Source organism: Gadus morhua, chromosome 12 (assembly GCF_902167405.1).
Source record: "Gadus morhua chromosome 12, gadMor3.0, whole genome shotgun sequence".
NCBI classification, from domain to species: Eukaryota; Metazoa; Chordata; class Actinopteri; order Gadiformes; family Gadidae; genus Gadus; species Gadus morhua.
In genome coordinates this window covers 25,232,671-25,257,953 of record NC_044059.1, presented here as the reverse complement: position 1 = coordinate 25,257,953, position 25,283 = coordinate 25,232,671, and the positions used below count along the sequence as shown (strand labels likewise).

At 46.5% G+C, this 25,283-nt stretch overlaps 2 protein-coding genes across 5 annotated transcripts in view; both read left to right on the top strand.

The window, feature by feature from the left end:
• Positions 1–88: 88 nt before the first annotated feature.
• On the top strand, positions 89–24,123 carry eps15 (epidermal growth factor receptor pathway substrate 15). Of its 4 annotated transcripts, none has more exons than XM_030371783.1 (25): positions 89–168; positions 2,534–2,575; positions 4,052–4,141; positions 4,431–4,478; positions 4,560–4,655; positions 4,968–5,030; positions 5,188–5,313; positions 5,562–5,621; positions 6,541–6,819; positions 7,171–7,316; positions 7,894–8,050; positions 9,416–9,495; positions 11,740–11,812; positions 13,269–13,430; positions 15,131–15,328; positions 16,000–16,464; positions 16,686–16,769; positions 17,019–17,178; positions 17,458–17,502; positions 17,903–18,237; positions 18,354–18,426; positions 18,573–18,643; positions 18,837–18,972; positions 19,164–19,390; positions 21,650–24,123. In XM_030371783.1, the coding sequence occupies exons 1-25, from the start codon at positions 118–120 to the stop codon at positions 21,788–21,790; spliced, it is 3,408 nt and encodes a 1,135-aa protein (XP_030227643.1). In that variant the 5' UTR covers positions 89–117; the 3' UTR covers positions 21,791–24,123. The 4 variants fall into 4 exon arrangements, with proteins under 4 accessions (XP_030227643.1, XP_030227642.1, XP_030227641.1 ...); XM_030371782.1 differs by having other exon boundaries at positions 21,647–24,123; XM_030371781.1 differs by having other exon boundaries at positions 9,413–9,495.
• A 97-nt stretch (positions 24,124–24,220) lies between these two features.
• ttc39a (tetratricopeptide repeat domain 39A) overlaps positions 24,221–25,283 on the top strand; it is a 25,013-nt gene continuing 23,950 nt past the window's right edge. Inside the window, exons 1-2 of the mRNA XM_030371801.1 lie at positions 24,221–24,558; positions 25,036–25,086. Of these exons, the coding sequence (XP_030227661.1) occupies positions 24,350–24,558; positions 25,036–25,086 (260 nt within the window). The 5' untranslated portion in view covers positions 24,221–24,349. The remainder of the gene's footprint in view (positions 24,559–25,035; positions 25,087–25,283) is intronic.

The following is a 25,283-nucleotide window of genomic DNA, read 5'->3' as shown; positions in this document are numbered from 1 at the left end:
TCGAGGTAGACGAAATAACGCGATTCTTCTGTCATCCTCCTTTGCCATTTTTCTCTCGCATAACGTCCTTATTGGTTTATAGCGCCCCCTATAGGTCTATAGTAACGACGCTGCGGAATGAAAGCAGTGGGAATTGAAACTATGGCTGCCACTCTGTCTCTTACTCAGGTAACACACTGTTTTAAACACATGTAATGGCTACAGATGTTTTTGTTGATGTGTGTATTCGTTTAAATTATTTCAACCACGCTAGTCCCCCCGTATGTGTTAAATCGCGGGTACATTGCGATGTCTCGCCCTCTTTTGGGAAGTTGTCTCCTGCTATATGACTGAGGAAAGTTTCTCTGCTCTCGTCGGGGACTGCGTAAGGGCGTAGCTAGCGCGCTAGCTTGCTAGCCGACTGCTAGTTACTCTGCAGTATAGGTCTGTTTCAGAGTTGTCTTTTTGAATTCATGCTAAACCAATGTGTCTAGGACGCCGTTGAGAATGGAATACATGGTGTTTCGTAACAATGCTGCTTATTACAGCCCTGGCGAGCGTTTTACTGTGCTCCCCCTGTCTTTTGTTGTTTCTCCTCTGTCAACATTGCTTTCGCTAGAGCCATTATTATTGCTTGCTTCTTTGAGATAACGCGTCAGGATCAACACTGCCTTTATCAAGAGGGCCATCGCTGTTGCTTGTTCTTATTTTCCTGGGAGATTATTCACCACAAACAGTCTAATAATGGAGCGATCATGGAGTGGTCATGTGGGTGTGCTGTTGTCAGTGTCCATGACATTGGACGCATTAGTCTATATTCGCTGTGGTATCTTGCAAGTTGGGACGCTGTCAGTGTAGTACAAGCATACTTTTAGTGAGTTACAGATGTTTTGCTAAAGTTATTTGACGTGTATTTTTCTAACAGGCTCTATAATTAATAACATGAACACTTAGTCAGGGAAAATGCTGATGTAGAAAGCTTTATGTTGCCATACTGCTGCAGCTATCCTGACTTTACAGTCTGACACCAGAATATGACTAGCTTTGAGGTATTCCCTTTTTACAATTTAAAATAATAGAACAACCTTTTCTCAGAGCTTGTTTCAAAGACTCTCTCTGTCATGTCATGGTTTTTCAAGCTGCCATTTTACTATAGAACCATTATTGCTGTTTGTAGTTATTGCTAGAATAGAACCTGGATTAAACTGTTGTATACAGCTGAGCAGTCTGGAACATTCACTGTTATCACTGTTTTAGAGATGCGTATCTATTGGCTGCCAATGTTTGAAAGCCAGCTTATAATAAATGATGTTTTACTGTGCTACACAATTAAAGAGTTGACGGTACAATAACCACTGTGTTGTGGCAGCCAACAGCTCCAGGCACACCATTGTCTACTGTAGAAAAAGTGACATGGGCCAGAAAAATACATGAGTGTGTGTGGGAGTTTAACTGTCATGTTATAGAATGGCCGTTGGCATAGCTGATTGTACGATCCGTTGTACTGATAAAAATGTATTAGTTCTGACTTTTCACTTTTGCTTTCATCGGTCTATTCGGAAAACAAGTTAAATGTAGACATTTTTAGTGTTCAGCGACTTTTATGGATCATTGGAGATCTTTGAGCAGGGCAGACAATGAAACAGACTCCTGATGAACTATCCTCTGATCATTTTCATCACAGAATAAATACACATAAGGTGTGTCCTTGCCTTGCTTTAATCAGTGTTCCTATAAATACTCAGAGCGAGTGCAGTACATATGAAAACATTGAATAAAATGTTGCCTCTATTCACATGCTTCCCCTTAGAGTCTGAAGCAATGACCCAAAATGAATGGGAAAGGAAATAATGAGGAAATGACAAATTTCAAAGCTGTTGTCTGCTGACCACGTGAAACCGGACAATGTGTGGGCTAGAACTTGAAAAGGCGAGTGTAAGTTCACACATTATGGGAGCAGAGAAACTAAAACTTGGTTGGTTCTGTTGAGTTCTCTTGAATCTTACCCTGGGAGATTTTAGTTGCTTTTGCCCTATCTTGGATTGTATAGCCGCCTCTGGTTAGCTCAACCCCTTCAAACACTGGGAGTGAAAACTGTTTAATATCCTCTCATGGTGGCTGTCACTTTAGCTCCCACTTAACAAAATGTAGGCCTTCGAAATCTGTTTATGTTTACCTTGGGATGTACATTTGATGGATCGAGAGAGTAAATCAACTGTGTTGATAGAAATAGAATCCAGCCAGCTTTTTGTCTTCTATAATCTGTAATGGATCTGCCTCCTGTAGACATTTCAAAGCTGTCTTTGGCACATTCTGTAGGATGTGTTTTGCCAGCGATCGAACAGAAACCTGCTGATAGTTACTGCTTATGCCAGATTTGTGAGAAGTGCAAAGAATCTCAAGTAGGCCCACATTTATACCTAAAAGTGTTTCATATACTCATGCAAACTGCCTAATATAATGGTAGTAGCAGCAGCATTTTGTTTAAATCACCCATGTATACTTGGTCTGTAGTAAACTGAAATTAATTTATACTGTCTTTCTTTCCTTACAGCTTTCCAGTGGAAATCCTGTCTATGACAAATACTACCGGCAGGTGAGAAATAGTCTTTCTACACAGCTAGCAGCCTGTGGATTTATTGGTTTGATTCATGCATGGTAAAAAATATAAGGTTTCTGCATCCACTTAACCTTTCAAGATCACTCTGGCAAAGTAACACCTCTATATTGTCATCCCATATCAAGTCCTTGTGTGTGTAAATACAAGTTGTGACCTGTTTAAAGATGGCCCACTAATACACCATGTATACACAACATGGACTACTCTGAACTGTGGTTACCAGCTCCAGACACGATGCCTCCAGCATTTACTACTCATTCCTTCTCTTGCTTTTTCTGGTTTTCTTGAAATGTGGATGTGAAAACGTGTATGTAGCACGATCAGCCCTACATCCTGGTTTGATGGATGGAAACGGGCTCCTTTACTCCCACATCTCTTGATTCAGCGAATGGGCAGCGAGTTCCTTAAACTTCGCTAAAGCACATGCGTCACCCAGCGTAGGTTCACGGGTCTGTCCCACTTGGTCGCACTCTCCTGCGAAGTGGAGGACCTGTCCAGGAGCCGACCTCACTGTGAGAGAGAGAGACGGCACAGAACACAATCAGTAGACTGTATGCATTGTGCTTTCTCGTCACACTCACCTAATTTAGCTACGTCTCTCTGCTGCTCCTCTGATCCAACGCCACCCCTGGCCACGCCCCCTCAACAGCACAATATACATGCAGAATATTGACAAATAATTTGCAGTGGTAATGTGCCAATGGCGATAGCTCATGGAAAGGGTAACAGCACCGTGGCAGTGGTATTGGTGTCATACTGATGGAAAGCGCCGTCAGGGATAATCTTGTAGTGGTTATCTAAGCCCATCTCCTCGATGCAGTGGGCAGGAATCGCTCTCCACTCAGACTCAGTCTCTGTTTCCAATAAGGGAGGCCTGGCTATGAATAAATGATGGACTCTCTCCCTCTGTCTCTGCCCAACCTATCACAGTGAGCTCTCTGGGAACTTGGTGAGAGAGGACAAGAGGAATTAGCCAACATGGTTACTTGGAACCCATTAACAAACCACCCACTGATATAAGGTTTTGTTTTTACGAAGATAATTGTACGTTTTACCAATTTGTTCAATAGTTAATTCAATTTGTTAACTTGCTACAGTTACCAGGCCAGCTTTCACACCTGAAAAATAAATAAATTGGATTTTCAAGCTGAAAGCCGTAACTCTCTCATTCTGTAACTCTCCTTATCTTAAATCATGAATCCAATTCCTTTAGCATCTGTTAATCCTAAAGCTGACCCACTGCTGCGATGTCGTTGAGCGGTTTTGCCTAGAGAGCACATCTGTTTCTGATTGTATTGGTCTTACCTGGGTGATGTGGGTCTGGGTCTGTCTTGCGTCTCTCAACTGGGCGATGTGTTTGTGTGTGTCTTGGTCCGTCTTGCTTGTCTCACCTGGGCGATGTGTATGTGTCTGTGGTGTGGTGTGGTGTGTGTGTCTTGGTTCTGTCTCCAGGTTGACCCGGCTGGCAGCGGGCGTGTGGCAGCAGCCGATGCTGCTCTGTTCCTAAAGAGGTCTGGCCTGGCTGACCTGGTCCTCGGGAAGGTGAGCGCTGCGCCGCACCACACAGGATGTTCCGGTACCTCACAGGAAGTACCAGTACTGCACAGGAAGTGCTAGCATGACTCAGGAAGCACCAGTAGTGTTTACTGGCATGATGCAGCTTCCCTGTGTTGTTTCTGCCAATTGCGTGTACACAGAATTTCATACAGTGTTGTTGTCTATCTTTCCTTCGTTTTGTAAATGATGATGATAATCTTGATGATGATGATGGTGATGACGATGATAATACAATTATAATATTTTTTATTATTATTTCCCCTTTTTTTTGTAGGTATGGGACCTGGCAGACTCCGAACGTAAAGGGTGCCTGAACAAACAGGTACTTGTTATCATCGGAGCATCTGTTGAGACAGCAGTTGGGATGTCTGGGTTTGCTAAGTTACGTCATTTTTTTTCCCAGCAATTCTTTATTGCCTTGCGGTTGGTGGCCTGTGCCCAGAATGGCCTGGAGGTGGCGCTCAAGAGCCTTCACCTGGCCGTTCCTCCACCCAAATTTGTGAGTTCGGTTCACTTGTCACTGCCATGTTAAAATGTGGATTTAAGTAAAGCCAAGCATCATTGCTGTTCTTATTATTTAGGTATTTTAGACACACTTGTAAAATGGTTTGCAGGTGTTCTTACTATTATTTAATTAATCATTGAAGTAAAAGTATCTTTTAAATGTTGAATTCATGGGGGAGTTAAGATCAACAGCGAAAGCCGGATCCAAACCTACCCAACCGGTGTCTATTGACTGTACTGTATTTATCCTGCAATGTTTATCTGTTGTTCCTAAGAATTAAAACCCACTGATTGCTTTCAATACCAGAATGACACGAGCAGTCCTCAGTTGACCGGCGGGGGGGCCATGGATATTCCCTGGTTTGTCAAGGTAAAGGTGCAAAAAACGTTGAAAACATGTGATAAAAAGACATTGAAAACTTGGCTTACATCCAGTGACTTACGGTATTCCAGTGCGACTTTAAGCTTCACTCTAAACACTCTAATCCTCTGTGTTTCTGGTGTTCCTGGTGTTGCTGATGCTCCAGGCAGAGGAGAAGATGAAGTTCGACACTATCTTTGACAGCCTGTTCCCTGTGGGAGGGTACCTCACGGGGGACAAGGTCAAGCCGGTCCTCCTCAACTCCAAGCTCCCCGTGGACGTCCTGGGCAGGGTAGGAAGAGCTACAGATCACTGCTTTAGGTTAAGCTCAGCATGCCTCTGTTTGACATATAGTGACGGCGTGAAAGGCTGATGTTACGGACAAAACTCAACTCTTGCTGAACGATGAACTTGTGCTAGCCGTGTGATATATTTTTTTTTTTAAAGAGAAATGTCATTACATTTAAGAGATAATATAATAAACCTGCAATAACCTATTCATGTTTTTTCTTTTTGTGTTTTATTTGTGTTTTTATCAAGGTTTGGGAGCTCAGTGACATTGACAGGGATGGAATGCTGGAGAGAGATGAATTTGCTGTGGTAGGAAATAGCCCACATTCATTATGTATGACTCTATACACTTTTAATCAATGTCATAAGCTAGCTTTGGCTGTGTTTAGTTTCAGCTACATTTGGTATATGTTTAGAATATGTATTCCCAATGATAGAATACATCCACGAATACATAGTACGTTGTTTATGTCCACAACATTGTATTACGTTACCTGCACGATTTACTGTTAGTACAACTACAGTGAGATACAAAACTGTGTTGTGGAAGTTTTAGGAACATAGATTGGCAGGAACCAAATGCCTGTTCCTGTTTCACCCTCTCTGTGGTGATCTTGTCTGGAAAGTATGGTCAACGTTAGGTTAGGTGGCACGACATGGTAATAAAAGATGAAAAACTCTGAGCCCTCTGTAGTGTTACATTGGGATTCGTGGTGCCACTGTTGAGTGCTTTTGTAAACGCCAGATCTGGACCTGATAAACAAAACCTTTAGGGGCATCAGTGGAACATATTCCCCACGTGAAACGACACGGTCAGGCCTAGGGCTGTTCAAATAATCTAATTTAATTAATACATTTTTGGGTCAAACGATCCCCAAACTAATATAATCAAATTGGAATGATTTATTTTTTATTTTATTTTATTCATGATTCTCCAACTGCTGGATATATATTTAAACATTATTTTCTATTTGAATATTTTCTAATTGTACTTTTTTTTTGTTTGTTTTTAAGGGGAAATTTCAAAGTTCTCAGTTATTTATTTTTTTTCTTTAGAGAAATGCTGTATAAATGCATCATTTTTCAAACTAAAAAATAATCGTGATTTAAATATTGACCAAAATAATCGTGGTTATGATTTTATTTTCCTTAATCGAGGAGCCCTAGGCCTCCGAGACGGGCTCCCACCGACGGGGATGCTAACCATTGCTTTGTGTCCTCCCCCCAGGCCATGTATCTGGTGTACAGAGCCCTGGAGGGGGAGCCCGTGCCCATGTCCCTCCCGCCCCCGCTGGTGCCCCCCTCCAAGAGGAAAAAACCCACGGTGCCCTCGGGGATGCCCCTGCTGCCGTCGCCGCCCTCCACCAAAGACGCCCGCTCCGCCCACTCGGGGGCCAAGAGCGCCCACCACGCCCCCAAGCCGGCCCCCGCCCCGGCCCCGGCCCCCGCCCCGGCCCCCGCTCCCGCCCCGGCCCCCACGTCGTCCCCCACGCCGGCCGCCGCCCCCGTGAGTGCTGCTCTACCACCCCGTCCTCCCCGTCACACCAGGAAGTAGAACACATGGACGTAGATTTGAAAGGGTTTAGGGGTCACGCTTCAAATAATGATTTCCAATCAGCCACTCGGGCAGACAGAGATGGTCACGGTGAAGGATTTCTTAAATTATTCAGGGGGGGGGGGGGGGGGGGGGAACGACACACATCTGCATATCAACTGTGTTGTACAATAACAGTTGTAAACCCTGCGGAAACAGAATCCATCAAAAAAAGTTTTTTTTATATTTTATTACATTTATCGATGGAAGTGTTCGAATGGCGGTCTGAGCCGTCTCTCTTGTGTCCCCCGGGGCCCCTCCCAGTGGGTGGTCTCCCCTGCAGACAAGGCCAAGTACGACGAGCTGTTCAGCAAGACGGACGGAGACATGGACGGCCTGGTGTCCGGACCCGAGGTCCGAGACATCTTCCTGAAGACGGGCCTGCCCTCGGCGACGCTCGCTCGCATCTGGTAAGCAGGGGCCCTCCAGACGGCGATCCAGATGCTTCATTTCAACCGGACCACACACTGCCTTACTTTCTGCCATGCTTGAGGAGATATGAGTAGATTGAGGTGGAGCCAAACTCATAACATTTCACTGACGCAGTCCGGTACAGTGTGCAAATCTGCGGTTTGTCTATCACTTTTTCCCAAATGGTCCACCCTGATCTTCACCACACCAAACCGTTGTGGAACATGACCATCTCTAACTTTAGGCACAACCACCGCTAAGCGTTCTCATGGGAATGACCACCGGGAAACCTAACACTCGATAGAGTTGCATAACCTATTTGCACAGCCCTCAAACATCAGTATTAGCCGCGTGCTGTTCTGTGAACACTGTTCCATCAGACGGGCAGAAAATGGGCCAGAGGGGCAAATCATTAATTGGTTATATAACGTGTGTGTGTGTGTGTGTGTGTGTGTGTGTGTGTGTGTGTGTGTGTGTGTGTGTGTGTGTGTGTGTGTGTGTGTGTGTGTGTGTGTGTGTGTGTGTGTGTGTGTGTGTGTGTGTGTGTGTGCGTCCACCCACCCGCGTTGTCATCAGGGAGTTGTGTGACATTGGAGACCTAGGGAAGCTCACCAGGGAACAGTTTGCCTTGGCGCTCCATCTCATCAACCAGAGGCTCACCAAAGGCCTGGAGCCCCCCCAGACCCTGTCGGCTGAGATGATCCCTCCCTCAGACCGACTCAGCATCAAGCAGGTAGGCCCCCCCCCCAGAGGAACCCCTCTGCTCCCGCTGAACTGTGAGTGGAAGCTCGGGCAGCCTCCCTCCTATTCAATCATCTGGTTCTTCGAAGCTTTGCAAAGGCAGCCCTCATTGATTTAGAGTCTTGGATACTTACTGCTTTAGTACTAATGCTACTCATGTGTTAGGATCTTGTTAAGGATAACTCTAGCAGAAGCTGTTCATCACATCTGCATTGTCAACATAGTATAGTCTGGAATTTTCTTTAGCTTTTGCTGAGGGCAACTGAAATCTTTGCTTGTTATTTTGTGTTGGCATTTGCTAAACCACAATCGTCACATGTTCAATATGAATGCCTTGATTTCCTCTAGACATAATTCCCATGAGTTTTATTGCTTTTAATTGATTACCTTCTTATTTGACTGACCTTTACTTTGCTCTTGTGCTGCGCCTGTCTTTTCTCTTCCGCTTGCAGCTGTGTAATCTTTGTGTCTCTTAATGCAACCACTGTTTGCTACTGCTTTTCACGCATGGCCACTTAACATCTCTAGGGATCTCTAGCCTGGATTCTGAGTGAGTGAAAGCCAGCTGAAACAGAGGGGTGCACCTCAATACCTTAGAGAGCCCCTTCTCCACACAACATTCTCATGCATTAGTCTAAACCGCTAATGCATTGTGTAACTTATGTTTCATTATTTTCAGATACTGCATTGATATAAAAAATTACTACATAGGTAACTGAACGAACTAATCAGAATCTACTTGATTGTGGCCTTTTGGCGTCCCTATGGCGTCCCTGTTCCAAAAATAATGATGCTGTCGCAGTTGCACTACGTTCCTGTACCTGTAGGACTGAGGAGGAATATGGCTGTGGTATTGAGGTGCAGTCACTGTAACTTTCCGAGATATTGCTTCATTTAAAACCTTGGCCTTGACTCACACATATTTGGAGTTTGTATTTATCTGATTTAATCAATACTGTTAGAAATATATAGTTTGTGTTTGGTCTAAAAATTAAAACCTTAAGTAAAGTATAAGCAAGGTTTTGAAGGAATCTCTAGTTGTGTTTTTGACTGATTCCGCCTACGGTGTTACATTAATTAGCTTCCCCCCTATGATTCCCAATGTTTACTCGTACAGTCTGTAGTTCTGTCATAGACATCCCTTTAGTTGTTTCGTCAAATCATTGATTTTCACAATGAATGTGTCTTGTGTTCTTTAGTCGTCTACACATTGTAATCTAATTTCCAAGAAAAGCTTAATTTTTAACTGGAAAAATGTTTTTTCAGTGGTAATAGATGTATATTATAAATATAGATAGATCTCTATTCGAGCATTTTCCCTTTTGAAATGCATATTTTTCTCTTTCCTTATTAGCAGAATATGGCAAATCTTGCAGCGGACTTCTCTGCCATCAAGGAGTTGGACTCCCTCAGTAACGAGATAGTGGATCTACAACGGTAAGCTCGTCCGGCAAACTCGTCAAGTCCCTGAAGCAAAATTGATTGAAGAAGTGTGTTGGCAGAATGGGTTAACCACGTCCGGACAAATATAGGCTATCTTTTCATACGCATACACTCAACACGCGTGCACACCCAACCTGTGCTTCTGCACACCAACCTGCTTAAGGTGGAGACCGCACCCCTGTGTATTCTGGCTACAGGGTGGACATCAATCTGTATCAATCTGTTGCTTCCCTGGCAATGGACTAATCAGCCTGAGCATCCCCTGCTCCCAAACACACGGTTATGAATTTCCCGGTACAGATTTTGCCGTAGGAGCTCTCTGCATGTCTTTGCATATATTTGCTTCCCGTCCCCAGTAGCGTGACTTGCACCGTTCTTGCGCTACCATCAATCTTTTGTGGTCATCAAAGAGTCGAAACGGAAGGGTTATTTCAGCGTTTGCTTCCTTATTTCTCGCTGCTGAGGGTGAGAAGTGAGAGAGTCACAGTTTACGAAACGCAACCCAAAGTATCAATGCTGAAACACATCTGTGAGGTCTATTCGTTCCGCCTCAGCCTGGCGTTTTTGACGTGTTCTTTTGGGACACATTCTGTTGCGTTTCATTTCCACTGATCAATTGAGCGATCTGGATGAGTGAGTCCCGGAGTATGCTTCCGGTTTGAAAACGAGCTAGGGGGGAAACGAGCCCGTCGTTCCGCTTGCGGGGCGACCCTTGAGGTGTGGGCAGGCCTTCAGATTGGTCCGCTGTGAGTCGTGTGGAGGGCAGCAGCGATGCAAGAGGTGTTGCTACCATGATGGCTGTCTGTGGCTGCTTTAAGGCCACGAAACGCCACGGCCCCAGCGGCGGAGCTGCCGGGCGTAAGGCGGACGGCGCTTACTGCGTAGGGTAAGATATCAACGCCGGGACAATTTTGGGTCCAGTTGCTTTATTGGAAGTCCTTAAACAAAGCAGTGGGATAGAATCTCGAGCCCTTAATCCACTTACTTGGAAGTTGTTTTTTTTATTTTCAGCTTCATGCTGTAATTGTGTTGTTGAGTATCTGATATTGGCTGATGAGGGGTAGTGCTTTGTGAAATCAATTCTCGGTAGCTCTACTGATTCGGGGGGGTGTTCATCGGTGAAGAAAAAGCATTGGTCCGACTGACTCATCGCTCGTCCTCACTCTGCCCGTCATCCTCACAGTAGATCATCCCTAGCTGCATCACCCTTACCTCATCTCTTTTTACCTTTTGAAGTTAGCTGGGGGACCAGAGAGGATATATGCATGGTTGAGGGGCATGTCAGTGCAGGGCTGAAAGTGTAAAGGATTTTAAATATTTATTGCAAATGCACCTCTTCTTTATGGGACTTGACGTGCGTGTTGCGATGAGGTTCAGCTCTTTGTTCTGCCTTCTGAATTCAAACCCCTGACAAGGTCTGCTCTGGTCACATGTGTTTTTTTTATATCTACGATCTATCTGCATCCCTCCTTTTGGAGAATGTTACAGCGTATAATATCTTTAGTTATGACTAAAGATGACTGGTATGACGAGCTTCTGCTAACACAGCAACTGTTAAACGACAGTGGAAACTGTTAAATGGTTAATAGACCCCAACCCACGTCTAGCCCTCCCCCCTCCTGGGACCCTACAGGCTGGGAGGAGAGGAGAGGAGAGGGGAGGTGGTCTGAGCGAATGATGCTGTATGTTCAAACACCTCCCACTCCCTCTCTCTGTCTCTATCTCTCTTTCTCTCCTTCTCTCCAGCCCACTCTGCTTTCACTCTCCCCGTACTTCCTCTTTCCATCCTCAAGGAAGCCATCTGTCTCTGGCTCCTCTCTCGGCTCAAACACCAGGACGCGCACACTTTCTCTCACAGAGGCGCTGCACATGGGCTGCCCGCCCACATCTTCTTAGTCTCCTAGTAGCGTGGGGCTGGTACACACAGCCAACGCCTTCCTACACACGCACGCACACACGCACGCACGCACACACGCACACACTCCACATCTACCCTGGCTCTGGACACTGACTTGCTACCCAGTCTTTTTGCTGCAGGCGGGCTTCAGCGTGTTGGTGGTGGTGTTGGGGGGGTCCTCAGAGAATGGTTGCCCAGGGGGAGCAGCTGGTAGCTGGCCAGCCAGCTGGCAAAGGCTCAGTGGGCAGCTGGCTGGGGCTCGGAGGGCTGGAAGGGCTGGGCCTGCTGCCCTCGCTGTCCTCGGTGGTTAAGTACTCTTGTCTCCTGTGCTGGAACTCCAGGGAGAAGAGTGGCGTGGAGCAGGAGATCAAGGAGAAGGAGGAGACCATCCAGCAGCGCACCAGTGAAGTCCAGGTAGGGCCAGACGTTGCCTTTTGTGTGACAGCTTCTTCGCCCCTGACTTTTTTTTTTAAACTATTCGTTGCCTTTGAATGATTGAAATTAATTCTCATTTTTTAAATCATAGACGGGGTCAGGATAATAATCAGATGGAAAATGCATCTTATTTATCTTTGTTGGTGACTCACATCAAAATCGGTTTTCATACATGTAGTGTGTGTATATAAAGTTATTCCCAAATGCCTATGTGAGTCAGCTACCCTAATCAATACAGTTGGTAAATGCAAATGCTTTTATTCATACTTTTTTTTCCCGTTATTGATGGATTTGGTTGGAATGATGCACTACAATTCCCAAAGTCAGAGTAGTGGTACTGAATCTTTTGAGCATCACGAACAAGGCTCTAAAATAACGTACCAGGGCGACCTCTTCAGAGGCTCGGAGGAACTGTTAATAATGGTTCAAGAGACAAAGGGCGAGACAGGCAGACAGAGCGACAGGCAGACAGGAAAATAAAGAGAGGCTGATGTTGTTATGGAGATATATCTCCCTGGCTTCCAGCCTGCTCTGATTCTGACGGATTGGACTCTATTTTGGGCGCAGACGATTTAAAGGGCCAGTGGTCTGAATCTGGGACTGGGACGTCAGAGCGGTGGCGGTGGCGGTGGCGGCGCCGTCTCGGGGGGACTCGGACTGATGTAGTTCAATATGTTATGTGGAGGAGGAGGGGGCGTGGCCTCGAGGCGAGATGCTCATCTATTTATACTGTTGTTTCCCAGGGAGTAGGCGACGCTGCTTACTGAGCTGCTAGACTCGGTGATTCATCGGTCCCCGCCCGGTCGTTAGCACAGCGCACGCACCCTGCTGTGTCGACCTGCTCATTCATTAGCAATTCTTCTCCCCGTTCCCTTCCCTTTCCAAGAGAAACTTGATTCGGTTGATGTTTGTCTATTTATCGAGTTGAATTTTTCTTCATAAGTATTTTCCCTTTCTTGTTGGTGACTTCCATGTCTATCGTATCTATATCACATACTCTCTAACTATCATAGGTCAGCTTTAACGTGTTGATTCCTCTTAGCCGTCACATTGTAGATCCCTTTCCCCCTGGCCCAGTACAGTTGCCACTGGTCTGCAGCAACAGAACACTTTGCAATCCAACCCGTTTATAAGCTTATGCTTTTTGTCCGTTTGCTTTAGCTGCCCCACTAGATAAATGTCTCTATAGCTTTATAACCTTCCCTTTGTCCAGCTTCTTTTTCAGGGTTGAAATCAGGACTTGAACTCATGAGGGTCGATTGGACCTCATACGAGTCCGTTCACGTTGATTAAAAACAAACAGGACAGCAAACTTTAAGACCATAGCGACCACATCGCCCTGGTCCGACCTCGTGTTTCCTTCGTCTCTCCCACCCTCCTGGTCGTCCTCGTCCCCCCTCCTCACCCCCCTCCTCACCCCCCTCTCTCCCCCCAGGAGCTGCAGGACGTGGTGTCCAGGGAGAGCCTGACTCTGCAGCAGCTGCACGCTGAGCGCCAGAGGATCCAGGAGGCGGTGGACGAGCTGGACCTGGAGAAGAGCTCCCTGGAGGGCCAGCTCTCCCACATCCGCCAGCAGACCAGCCAAGAGAGCCAGCTGGTAAACACACACACACACACACACACACACATACACATACACATACACATACACACACACACACACACACACACACACACACACACACACACACACACACAGGGACCTTCAGGGACCTTCAGGGACAGGGACCTTCACGCATATGGTACAGTACCATGTATTTATTTCTATCACACACAAAAATCACATATATGGATAGGCGTACATACTTGGAACCTTTTAAGGCTAACCGACTGTAGTGGCTTGGTCGGTTTTGGATAATGTTTCCTCAATGGTTGGTAGGCGTTGATTCATTTGAGAGCTTCTGGCTTCCCGAAAACATAAATCACCAATGTCAATTTATTAATGAATTACATGCACATTACATGAGCACTCGCCCTGGATGTAAACAAAAGCATGAGCACTTTAGTAGCCTTAGCTCAAACCGGTAGCAGCCTCGTTCAAACACTTATTCAAACAGACTGGATCTGTACATCTTGTGAACAGCCCACAGAGGAAGCTGAAGGGAGCATAGTCACCCAAACCAGTTTGCCTAACTGGTGCTTTAAAGGGGACACATTATATAGCAACGGTGTGAATGGGATTAGCCTTACAAGCCGTTTTGAAAATCTGCCCCATATGACATCACTAGTAGGCGTGTCCACCTAGATCTGTGCTGGATAGATGAGCAACGTTTACTTCAGTCCACTGGGTAGGCTGGTAGACTGATCTATCCAGCACAGATCTAGCGATGTCATATTGGGCAGATTTTCGAAACGGCTTGTGAGGCTAATCACACTCACACCTGGTGGTATATAATATGTCCCCTTTGATGAAACCAGGATAAATGGTTAAGCCGGTTTTATCCTCAGACCGTTGTTGTCCTTAAAGAATGTTTTTTCTTAAAAGACAGTAGTTGCTATCAGTGGCGGTTCTAGGGGTGGGGCCACATGGGCCCTGGCCCCTGCTGAAATTCTGATTGGCCCCTGACGTGCCCCTGTTCCGTCAATCAATTGACGAGCGGAACTACCGCAGAATTCAACGATAACAGATGCAGTTTCACACCCAAACCATTGGCGGCAGTAATGGGTCAATGCAATTTAGGAGAAGGCCGGTACGGCCCCTGAATGCAGCATGTGGCCCCTTAATGGCCCCTGTAGGATCAATAGGTCTAATTAGTGAAGCTTCAGCTTGACGCTCCGTTTTCCCTTCGACTCATACCTCATCCAATATCCACAAAAATAATCCACCGGACCACGACGTGATGTTTAACGGGTTTACTTGTCAAACGCAAAATACAAAAATCCTTTTCCACAATGAGCTTATGATTAGAGGTAAGAGATAGAAAGAGAAAGAGAGGTCAAAAAACTGTGGCTCCACGCTTGTTATCCTGACGGTCTGTCACCGGTAGTTAAAACAATTAACTTCGTGTCACACTTCAAAATAAAGTAACTAAGTGTGCGCATACACAAAAAATATTGCAAGTGAATTGCAAAATAAAATTCTATATATTCGAAATGAACGCAATTAACTATTATATTATTTCACTTATGAAACTCCAAACGTCATTGTAAAATATGAACTTAAATAAAGCAAAGCAGCATTTAGAGTCCTACAGCCCCTGTTTCAGAAAAATCCTCGAACCGCCACTGGTGGCTACACAGACTGGTCTGCTGAACCCTCCCTCCCTCCCTCCCTCCCTCCCTCCCTCCCTCCCCCAGATCACCTCCCTGCAGTCGGAGCACGAGGAGCAGGAGATCACCATAGGCCAGTACGAGGAGGCGCTGGTGCAGGCGCGCGAAGAGCTCCTCAAGCTGCAGGAGGAGACCCGGCTGCTGGAGGAGAAGGTGCAGGGGGCGCGGGAGCAGCTCACGCCCCTGCAGGAGTCGGTCCGGGACTCCTTCAAGCAGGTCACACAGGTCCGGGCGGCATCCTTCTCGTCGGTACCACTGAGTGGCTTAGTATGAGTGGATCAAACTGCAAATCAAACCGTAAACCCTTTTGGTTGCAAGTCAAACCCCCTAGCCCCCTGGCAAGGGGGCTAGGGGGTTTGACTTGCAACTAAAGGGGCACTGGGTTCAATTCCATTGTCCTCGGTCTGCTAGTCGGACCTTCATGTGCGTAATCCCTGCTCATGAATTACCCAAATCTGAACTCCCTGTAAATCGCATTCAGTGAAAGCATCTGCTGAATGATTAAATAGGACCTGGTTTATTTTTAGCAGACTTATTAAATACTAAACTAATTTATAACTAGTTTATAGTTTTTCAGCTCTATTAGGCCCTCATACCTAAGAAGACTAGTCTGGGCTTCCTTGAGCCTAATCCCTGATCATGAATTACCCATATCTGAACTCAATGTAAATCGCTTTCAATGAAAGCATCTGCTGAATGATTAAATAGCCCTGGTTTATTTTTAGCAGATTTATTAAATACTAAACTAGTTTATAACTAGTTTATAGTATTCAGCTCTATGAGGCCCCCCATCAATAGGAGGAAATAATCTGTGCTGCCATCATGACATCCTTGAAAATGTCTACTCAACCAAAGTGTTTTTTTTGTCTTTCTCTCCCACCCTCCCTCCGGTCCAGGTGCAGCAGAAGCTGACGGAGCTAAAGGTGGAAGACAGGTCGGTGACGGCGCAGCTCAGCTGGAAGCGAGCCCTGGAGGACAGCTCTCCCGTCCTGGTCAACGGGTCGACGGGCCCCACGGAGGAGCTGCACCGTGGGGACCTCTACCTCGATGAGGACCACCCCTTCCACGAGCTCAAGGAGGAAGAGGACGAAGAGGAGGAGGAGGAGGAGGAGTTCAGCCCCGCCAGAAGCCATCCCATGAAGGAGCAGGGGGAAGAAGAACAGTCTGAGGACGAGGAGGAGGAGGAGGAGGAGAAGGTTGATGAAGGGACGGAGAAGACGGAGAGCGAGAGGCTGCAGTCTCCGGAAGAGAAGAAGGCAAGGCAGGATCCCTTGGATGACCTGTTCAGCAGCCTGGCTTCTGGAGACCTCTACAGCAGCCTGGGCACTTTCACTAAGCCCCAGGAAAATAACATTATGATGGTAGGAAGGAATCACTGCTGAACTGTTCGACCGTGTGTGTGTGATGGTGTGTGTGCCTCAAAGGAATTCCCTGGCCCACATTCAGATGGTAGACCATCAATTGAACCCTGTAGCTCTAGTCCTGTTTAGCAAGACTTGTTACCAAACAGAAAATGGAACGATTCTTCCATCCCACGAGGTCCTGGTCCATGTTGCCTATCTTTCCCGGTTTATTTCCACAGGAGAATAGAAACGGTACATCCACGGTGGAATCGTCCCAAGAAGTGACGGACGAAATGGAGGAGTCCCCTACAGCCACACCAAAGGTAAAGCCCCCTTGTGTCATCAAACAGCCAAAACCCATGAATACTTGGCAGTAGTGGAGTTGGCAGAGACACTTTTAGCACCAATGAGAATTAGTGGATACATGGAAAAAACAAAGCATGCTTTTTTATGTCTTAAATATAAATAAAGTAATACCTGCTTCTGTAAGCGCACTTGTCCCAGTTATGTTTCGGGTTCTGTTGAGCTCCTCTGCTCTAATGCGGTGCTCTAACCACTGGTCTGTGCTGCAGTTGGACTCCCCAGTACCAGAGACCGCAGAGGAGGCGGTGGAGTCCCCGGAGCGCAGCTCAACCTCCCCAGCACAGAACCTCCCAGCCCAGGCCGGCCAGCAGCCCGGCCTCCAGGGTCCTCCTGAGCTTGGCTTCTTCCAGTCGGACCCCTTCACAGACCGTGGGTCCCCTCAAGCTACTCCTCGTGTCACGTCTAAGCTCTCAAATGATGGCGTTATTAGAACTTCCATGGGACAACCAGTGAACCCCATTCAACCCTAGTCCCCCCCCCTGAGAGAGCCTTGTACCAAACATCGAACACGGAAATGGATCCATTGTTTTTCATGGGATTATAGTATTCTAGGGTCACCTATATCAACCTCATATTGGGAATATATGATGCAATACCGGCGACCTCCTATTGGATGACGCCCATTTGTGTTTTTCTTTTTCTTTGTAGACGATCCCTTCAAGGACGACCTGTTTGGAAAGGCAGACGTGTTGGGTGAGTACAACACCAACGACGACGCTTTTATTACTGTCGGTACAGTAAGGATCTTCATAGAACCAAGAGTCAAGCATTAACAATCGTTAGGTTAACCCATTCCCCATATACAACAAAGATGTAGCTAGGATAAAGTGCTACACAATGCTAAGTACTATTTTAAGTGCAAGGACGTACAAACAACCAATTATTACAACCAATTACAACCAACTGAATACAGTGAGGGGCCAGGACCTACAACATACAATGGGTGTGGGGTGTGTGTGTGTGTGTGTGTGTGTGTGTGTGTGTGTGTGTGTGTGTGTGTGTGTGTGTGTGTGTGTGTGTGTGTGTGTGTGTGTGTGTGTGTGTGTGTGTGTGTGTGTGTGTCAAGGAGGTGAACTCTTGTGTCGTCCTCCAGATCCGTTCGGGGAGGACCCGTTCAAGGGCAGCGACCCGTTCGCCGCCGACGCCTTCTTCGCCCAGCCCGGCGAGGACCCCTTCGCCGGCAGCGGGGCGGGGCCGGCGGAGCCCGACCCGTTCGGCGCCTCGCTGAACAACGCTGCGGGTGCGCCGGCGACCGCGCCCGACCCGTTCGCCACCAACCTCAGCGGCGCCAGCACGTCTAACGATCTGTTCGGCACGGCCGCCGCCGCCGCCGCCGCCGCCACCGGCAGCGTGGATCTGTTTGGGTCCCAAGGCAACGGCCACGCGGATCCGTTCAGCTCCTCTCAGCCTGCCGTCGAGTTGCCCGTGGTGAGCGAGCTCGATGTTGTGGTTTCTGTACAATGCAGCTGGGGAACGAGGATCTAACATTGTTTTGGGTACACTACCCTGCTCGTGTTAATTATCATACCGGTTTTCCCTCGTAGAAGAACGCCACGCCCACCAACGATCCCTTCGCCCCTGGTGGTACAGCAGTGAGTGGCTCCGGCTCGGACCCAGGTAGGAGTTTCGCTGTGGCGCCACCCTGTGGAGGAATGTGTCACTGCAGTGGTTAACGTATAAAACCAAGTGGTTTTCAGCGGTACTCATTGGTGAATAAGCTCAGCCTTTTGAGACCCCCCCTTCTGCCTGAATGTGTCTTACAGATCCATTCGCCGCAGTGTTTGGGAACGAATCCTTTGGTGGGGGTTTTGCTGATTTTAGCGCCTTGGCAAAGGTAATTCTCCCCATCACAACTACATATTCTTCTTTTTTTCTGCATTCAGCCAAATTCCAAGATATTTGTCATCACTATTGCTTGTTCAATCGTTGCGTTTACACCGTTGTGTATAAACATCTCATGGAAGTGTGTTTAATAGTCGTGCTTTACATATATCCAACTAATCGCTCAATACTTTTTGTATTCTTAGTCCAACGGTGCAGATGCGTTCGGTACCAACAACAAGAACATCTTCCAGGACGACACTGCGCCGACGAACTCGGACGTGCCCCCTGCACTGCCCCCCAAGACGGGCACGCCCACCAGACCTCCCCCTCCTCCTCCAGGTGAGCGTGCCCCCAAACACCCCCACCCCACAAACACCCGTCTAGCTCCACAGGTCGGTCTCTCTGTCCCCTCGTGGATCGTGTGTTCCCCTCTGTTCTGTGCTAAGGACTATCTTCTGCCCTCTCTCCTCTCCACTTCCTGTCCCACTTCCTGTCCCACTTCCTGTCCCGCCCCCCCTTCCCCACCCCAGGTAAACGATCGTCCATCTCGCGGACCGAGTCCTCGGACTCCTTCCAGCGCCGAGGGCACTTCCACCCCCAGGGCTCCGGGGAGTTCTCCACCACCACCACCACCACCACCTCCTCCAGCTCCTCCTCCTCCCTCCCTGCTAAAGACCCCCCGGCGGACCCCTTCGCCCCGTCTTCCCCCCATCGACACGCGGCGCGCGAACCCGAGCGCTTCGCCAGCTTTGACAAAGTGAGCACCTCCCCCTCTCCCTCTCCCACCTCCTCCCCCTCGCTTCCCCAACCACAGGGTCCGTAGCTTCCCCCCCCCCCCTACCCCGACACCGAATGAGGTTTGAGTTGTTACCGTTATTGTTTGTACGATCCAAACGCCAAATGCCACGATCCACACCCAAAGAAAACGATTCTGTCAATGACCACCCACTGTCATTTATCTCAGTTATTTTAATTTGTCTGATTGGTACATAGGTTGCGAATGTGAGTTTATTAACGGCTTAAGTGAGCCTAAGTTAACTATTAAGCAAAGTTGGCTCAATCGTTTTTATTGGGTTTCTTAGCTTTTTCGACGTGTGCTTGTGTATGTCGTAAGTTATCATAAATAATGGGATTTTTCTTGCGTACATTTATTCCTGCACATATTTTGCTACGATTTTTGGTGTGTTTGCAATTGCACTTGGGTTCCTAATCAATCATTAGATTGTAAGAGCTATACCTGATATATAACATAACTTAACAAGTTGAAATATATCAAAGATTGCATGAGAACATGGTCATCGCTACTCTATATATAAAATTATTATCTCTGATGTCGCTACTAATCGCTCCTGAGGAAGCCTAACTATATAATTATATAAATTACTTTTTGAATCTCTTGGCAGTGGGTGGTGAAATTAGCTATTGGTTGGTGTATGCCATATTGTGTTTTCCTCAAGAGTTTTGGGGAGAAATGGCATAATCAGTGTTGTGTACCAGCGAGCTAGCTAGGGACAACTCCGGACCTTCGGTTTGCATGTTTTGCTGAACGATGTGACCTTTAACCTCTGCACGCACTAACTATGGCCTGTATTCTGATTGGCTGCGTCTCCCAGTGACTTCGTCACCAGAACCACTGCTTCCAATATCTCGGAATCTCTGTATTAGTTTAGTTTTTTTTTTTCATACTTTCCCTTCTCCTCCTCCTCACCCCCCCCCCCATCGGCTGTTCACTCACGCATCTTTTCATTCATGTGTTCATGTCTCACCTCATGGTAGGGTCAGCTCTGCAGGGGCTGGCCGCCTGTGTTCCATGTACTCTCTCTCTGTCTCTGGCTCCCTTGTCAACTACCATAAATAAAGAGTTAAATCAAGGGCAACTCCTCTGGCTTCTGTGTGCATCTGTGGCATGTCTATCACAGTGTTCTCCCTCACACGGATCACTCCATTCTTCACATCCTTTTTTATTAGAACACATCCCTTTTTTGAATTAAACAAAACAAAGTTGAAATACAGCAAAGTCTACGTGTGGTTTCACAATTAGATGGGATGCAATACTGTTTGTGAAGGGTGTTTGGAGAGTATCAAGGAAATGATCACGTGACCTCTGTCTGGATCAACACCCCTTCTATCCTCCTTCTCTACCCAATCACCGTGTATTTCCTGGTCATGCATGCGCCAAATCTTGTTGCACGTTGAAGACACTAATCTGCCTGCTTCTTGAGCATTACATTTCTGCTGTTTGCAAGGGTGAGAGTACACAGGTCGTTGCGATTTGGCCCCCCCGTTCTTTAAGTGTGTGTGTGTGTGTGTGTGTGTGTGTGTGTGTGTGTGTGTGTGTGTGTGTGTGTGTGTGTGTGTGTGTGTGTGTGTGTGTGTGTGTGTGTGTGTGTGTGTGTGTGTGTGTCAACGAGTGTGCATCGAAGTGCCCCGCCCCAGGCCCCTGTGGCCTGAGTCATAGACGTAGCCAGTCTACTAGGCGCTAAACAGGAATGGATTTCTCCCAGCGCTTTGCCTTTCTTTAGCTTTGCTTTTGCTTTCTAATTATTTATGCTCTTTTATTATTATTTTTATATATGGCCCTTAACGCTTGCCCACGCACATGTGAAGGCACTTTGAAATAAAAGTTTTCCCCCATTCTGCCCCTGGCACATGATTCCTCAGTAATTATGCATGCTGGGATTTTCATAACAGAGCCTGTGATTCATTATTACCAAAACCTTAAAGCTTGATACAACTGCTGTTAAATGAATTACAAATACATTGGATGGCCTCCACATTGTCCACAGGAGGACAGCATTAATTTCATCTTAGTATGGATTACTTTTATGCCTGTGTTTACAACATAAAGTAGGTTGGCGCTTCGGTTGTGTCATGCAATTACATGCTTATAGACATGTCTCTGCTTCTGTCCACCTGTTGTGTCTTGTGCTCTCTCGGCATACGCGTTTGTCTGTTGTTCCGTGTGTGTGTGTGTGCGTGTGCGTGTGTGCACGTGGCTCTTGTGCACCCGAAGCAGTACCCGACGGAGGACGACATGATCGAGTGGGCCAAGCGAGAGAGCGAGCGGGAGGAGAAGGCACGGCTCGCACGCCTCACCCAGCAGGAGCAAGAGGATCTGGAGCTGGCCATCGCCCTCAGCAAGTCTGAACTCTCCTGAGGAGTAGGGGGGCCCGCCTCCTCCTTAAAGCCCCCCTCCCTCCCTCCCTCCTCTTCCTCCTCTTCCTCCTCCTCCCCTGGCCTGGAACGGCAAAGCTCTGAGTAGCATGGCGTGCACCGCAGCCGGGAAGGGGGGGACGCGGACGGTGACGCTGCCCCCATGAAGAGATTGTTCTCACCGTTCCAAACTTGGGTTTGGGAGCGGTGTTGTTGTTTTTTTGTTTTGTTGGTCTTCCGTCAGAAATCGTTCTACGTGTTCGCCGTCATGTCGTGTCCTGGTATGGCTGAGGTCTGGCTGCTGATTGGGCGGGAGGGAGGGAGGGGGGGGGGGCGGGATGGCGGGACGCGTCAGATTATATGAGGAGGCGGACGGGTCGACCTGCAGCCAGCGAGCGATGGTCTCGGTGTGTCCAGATCTCGGAAGCATTTTGACGGTTCTCGTTGAAAAACAGAAAACCCTTTCACCACCACGTTCGTTCAAGAGTGACTGTTCAGATTTTTGTATTTTTTTTTATTACCAGCCGGTCAACAACGCTCATTGTAATTTATACAAGCAAACCAATACTACATTACTACATCTCCCTACGTGGCCTCTTGTACTTGAATGCCCCTTTCTACAAATCGAAATAGCATTAAAAGCTTGCTCTGCCAGTGTTTGAATGTCTGTTTATACATACTAGTGTTACACATATTGGCATGTGGGTTAAATGTAAACAATACTACATGACTGGCCTTAGATTTACTTTTCCCACTGCACTCTGGGCACATAACATTAGTCTGCTTCTCAGCCCTTGTTTATCGCTAATAGCCCATTTCAGAACAACTTGAACTGCTTCATATATTTGAAATCACTCTCATACTTATACATTTCAGTTAGAACTCGAACTTTTTTCTTTTTTTTTTTCAAATACCAACTGAGAACGAATGAAATGTTTTGTATTAGTGTGTAACGCACAAACACCACAACACCCTCAGACTGTTGCGGAGTGTCTCCTCAAACCATAATCCTAATTTTGTTTAAAGAAATATATATAAAACCCAATTAAGGAAATCGAATGAATTTATGTGCTTACCAATGCTTTGCAACAAATATATGAATGTTGAAACAGCGCTACCAGCTCCCCATTTGCTCCTCCACTTGTGGTGTAACTTGTGTCTGCACCGTACGCTTCTCTCAGATTCTGAATTCAACGGGAAGGAGAATATGAAGGAAATATTAATTCAGGGTCCCAACAAAAAACGCAACAACCCTCAATAGTAATGTGTTTCTTCTGTTAGCCCCTAATTTCCATGTCAATTGACACGATTTGCTTGGACGGTTGGCATGTGGGTCATTTGTTATTGAGTCAGTACCCCCGTTTCTCCACAGGGTGTCGCACCCTTCAGAGGAGACCAGCGGGGAGCTGACAACCCAGGCTGACGTTGTTGTTGCTGCTGCTGCTTATATTGGCATTTGTATAGAACCTTTTTTTTTTTTCGTGGATTTTTTGTTTTTTTGTGATACTGCGGTGCATTTCAAAGTCTTATGTGAATGAAGAGATTATTATTGTTTCTTTTCTATATTGTACAAAGGCCTGTCAACCCATTGTCCCACGATCTCTATCTCTCTCTCTCTGGGATTTAACTTGCAGAACGTTTTGTGTTGCACAAGAGCAGTGGGAAGGGCTTTGAAAGAGGCTCCTATTGCACGGTAACTACAAGCTCCTTCATCCTGAATCAGTGAGTCGTAACTCTTAGTGATTGATTTTTTTATTGTTTTTTTTAGAGTCAAATAAGATCTAAACAAATTAGTTTAGTTCATAGACGTTGCTGAAGTAAAATGTGATCCTTTTTCTTCATAAGGGAAAAACTGATTTAAACCGGTGGACGTTACCCTCTGAAACAGCTTATTTTCTGACCAAACAATGCACATCCTTTGTCAGACACTAATACCAATCTTAACTTTCAGATTTTGTTGAGCAATGTGTAAAATTGGCACTTAAATGATGCGGTGGTCAGCGTGGTCATAGCGTTCTATGTTAAGGTCAGTTATTCATACAAATTCCATTAGTATTGTAAATAATAACACCATGTGGTAGTCAGTGAGAAATGACATGCACACATTTGTGTGATTAAACACAACTCACTTGTAATTAAAGGTAACAGGACCCTGTTGTGTCATATGTATAGAATGCTATATTTACAAACCAAAAACCACTTATATTTCTAAGCTTGCAATAGAGGCTTTTTAAATGTAAAAAATAATTTTGTAACACGTGAGATTAATCATTATCCAAAGGCTTGATCATAATATGTTATGCATTAATCTCAAAATAAAATAAAATGAATGTGTAACTTTTCGGTTGTGTGTTCTTTTGGTCACATGCTTTATGTCAATAGTAGGCCCTGCCTAGACGAAGTCAACTGATGGAGCCGTCCGAACTTAACGCGCTCTAGGACCTAGGAGCCAGATTCCGATACATTTAAGTGCCAGCTTTAATATGGTGATGGCAGGTCCAACACCTTTTCACTAGCAGATAGATAGGAAGGAGGAAGATCTTTATTCGGCTCCGCGCAGCCCATGAGCCAGGGGCTGTCTTATTTTACTTTTTACTTTAAAAATTCTGGCATTACATCCCTGCTGCTCACCGGGTACAGGGCCTCCACATCTCAGCCCCATGAACGTGTTTTAGTCACGAGTCGTAAGTTTGTCGCCCGGAACTTACCCGCTTGTGGAATGAGTTTTATCACGAATTGGAGAAGAAGCGGAAAGAAAAATGACAGCAACAAGTGAGTAGTCCACATCAAATGGTACTTCATTTAAACTTCGTGTTTTCCTGTCGGAATCGTCTCTGGGCAAGGTGGGATGGGCAGAACTGGGTTTAAAACCGTAGCCCAGTGAGTGACAGGGTTGAACAATCAATACCACACTTTTCACTTAATTTCCGTGGAAATCTATTTGAAGCACCATTGAGTGTGAAGGAGCGGCCACAATCCATTTAGTTGAATAGGGCTAGGAGGTAGGCTCATGGGACGAATCCGTTTTAAATACGATTTATCCATCTTTATGTGTGTAATATTATGTTATAGAGTCCTACTTCAATGTTTTGTGTTCTAAATGTGTTGAGAACAGCCCTGTTTATGACATATTTCCTCACATATATTTATTGTCCAGTTTCCACTCATTATGCAAATACTTGCATAGCACTTTTCACGCATGCTTGTAATGCCGCTTCCTATACTGTCTCTAAACAAACGTTTCTGCAGGGATGCTGTCGTGGCGAAAGACAGCCCAGACGGACCAAGCTCCCCAAGCCGGTTCGGTCACATACTTTATACACGCACACACTCGCACTCGCGCGCACACACACACACACACACACACACACACACACACACACACACACACACACACACACACACACACACACACACACACACACACACAAAAGACGGGTACAGTACACCATCACATGTACACCACCGGCCTGTTTTGTTGAGGTCTACAGTACACG

Excerpts from the sequence above, each read along its gene's own strand:
- eps15 (XM_030371780.1), top strand. The coding sequence starts at position 118 with ATGAAAGCAGTGGGAATTGAAACTATGGCTGCCACTCTGTCTCTTACT. Across the intron at positions 169-2,533 it reads CCACTCTGTCTCTTACTCAG|CTTTCCAGTGGAAATCCTGT; the intron begins GTAACACACTGT and ends CTTTCCTTACAG. Across the intron at positions 8,051-9,412 it reads ACCGACTCAGCATCAAGCAG|CAGAATATGGCAAATCTTGC; the intron begins GTAGGCCCCCCC and ends TTTCCTTATTAG.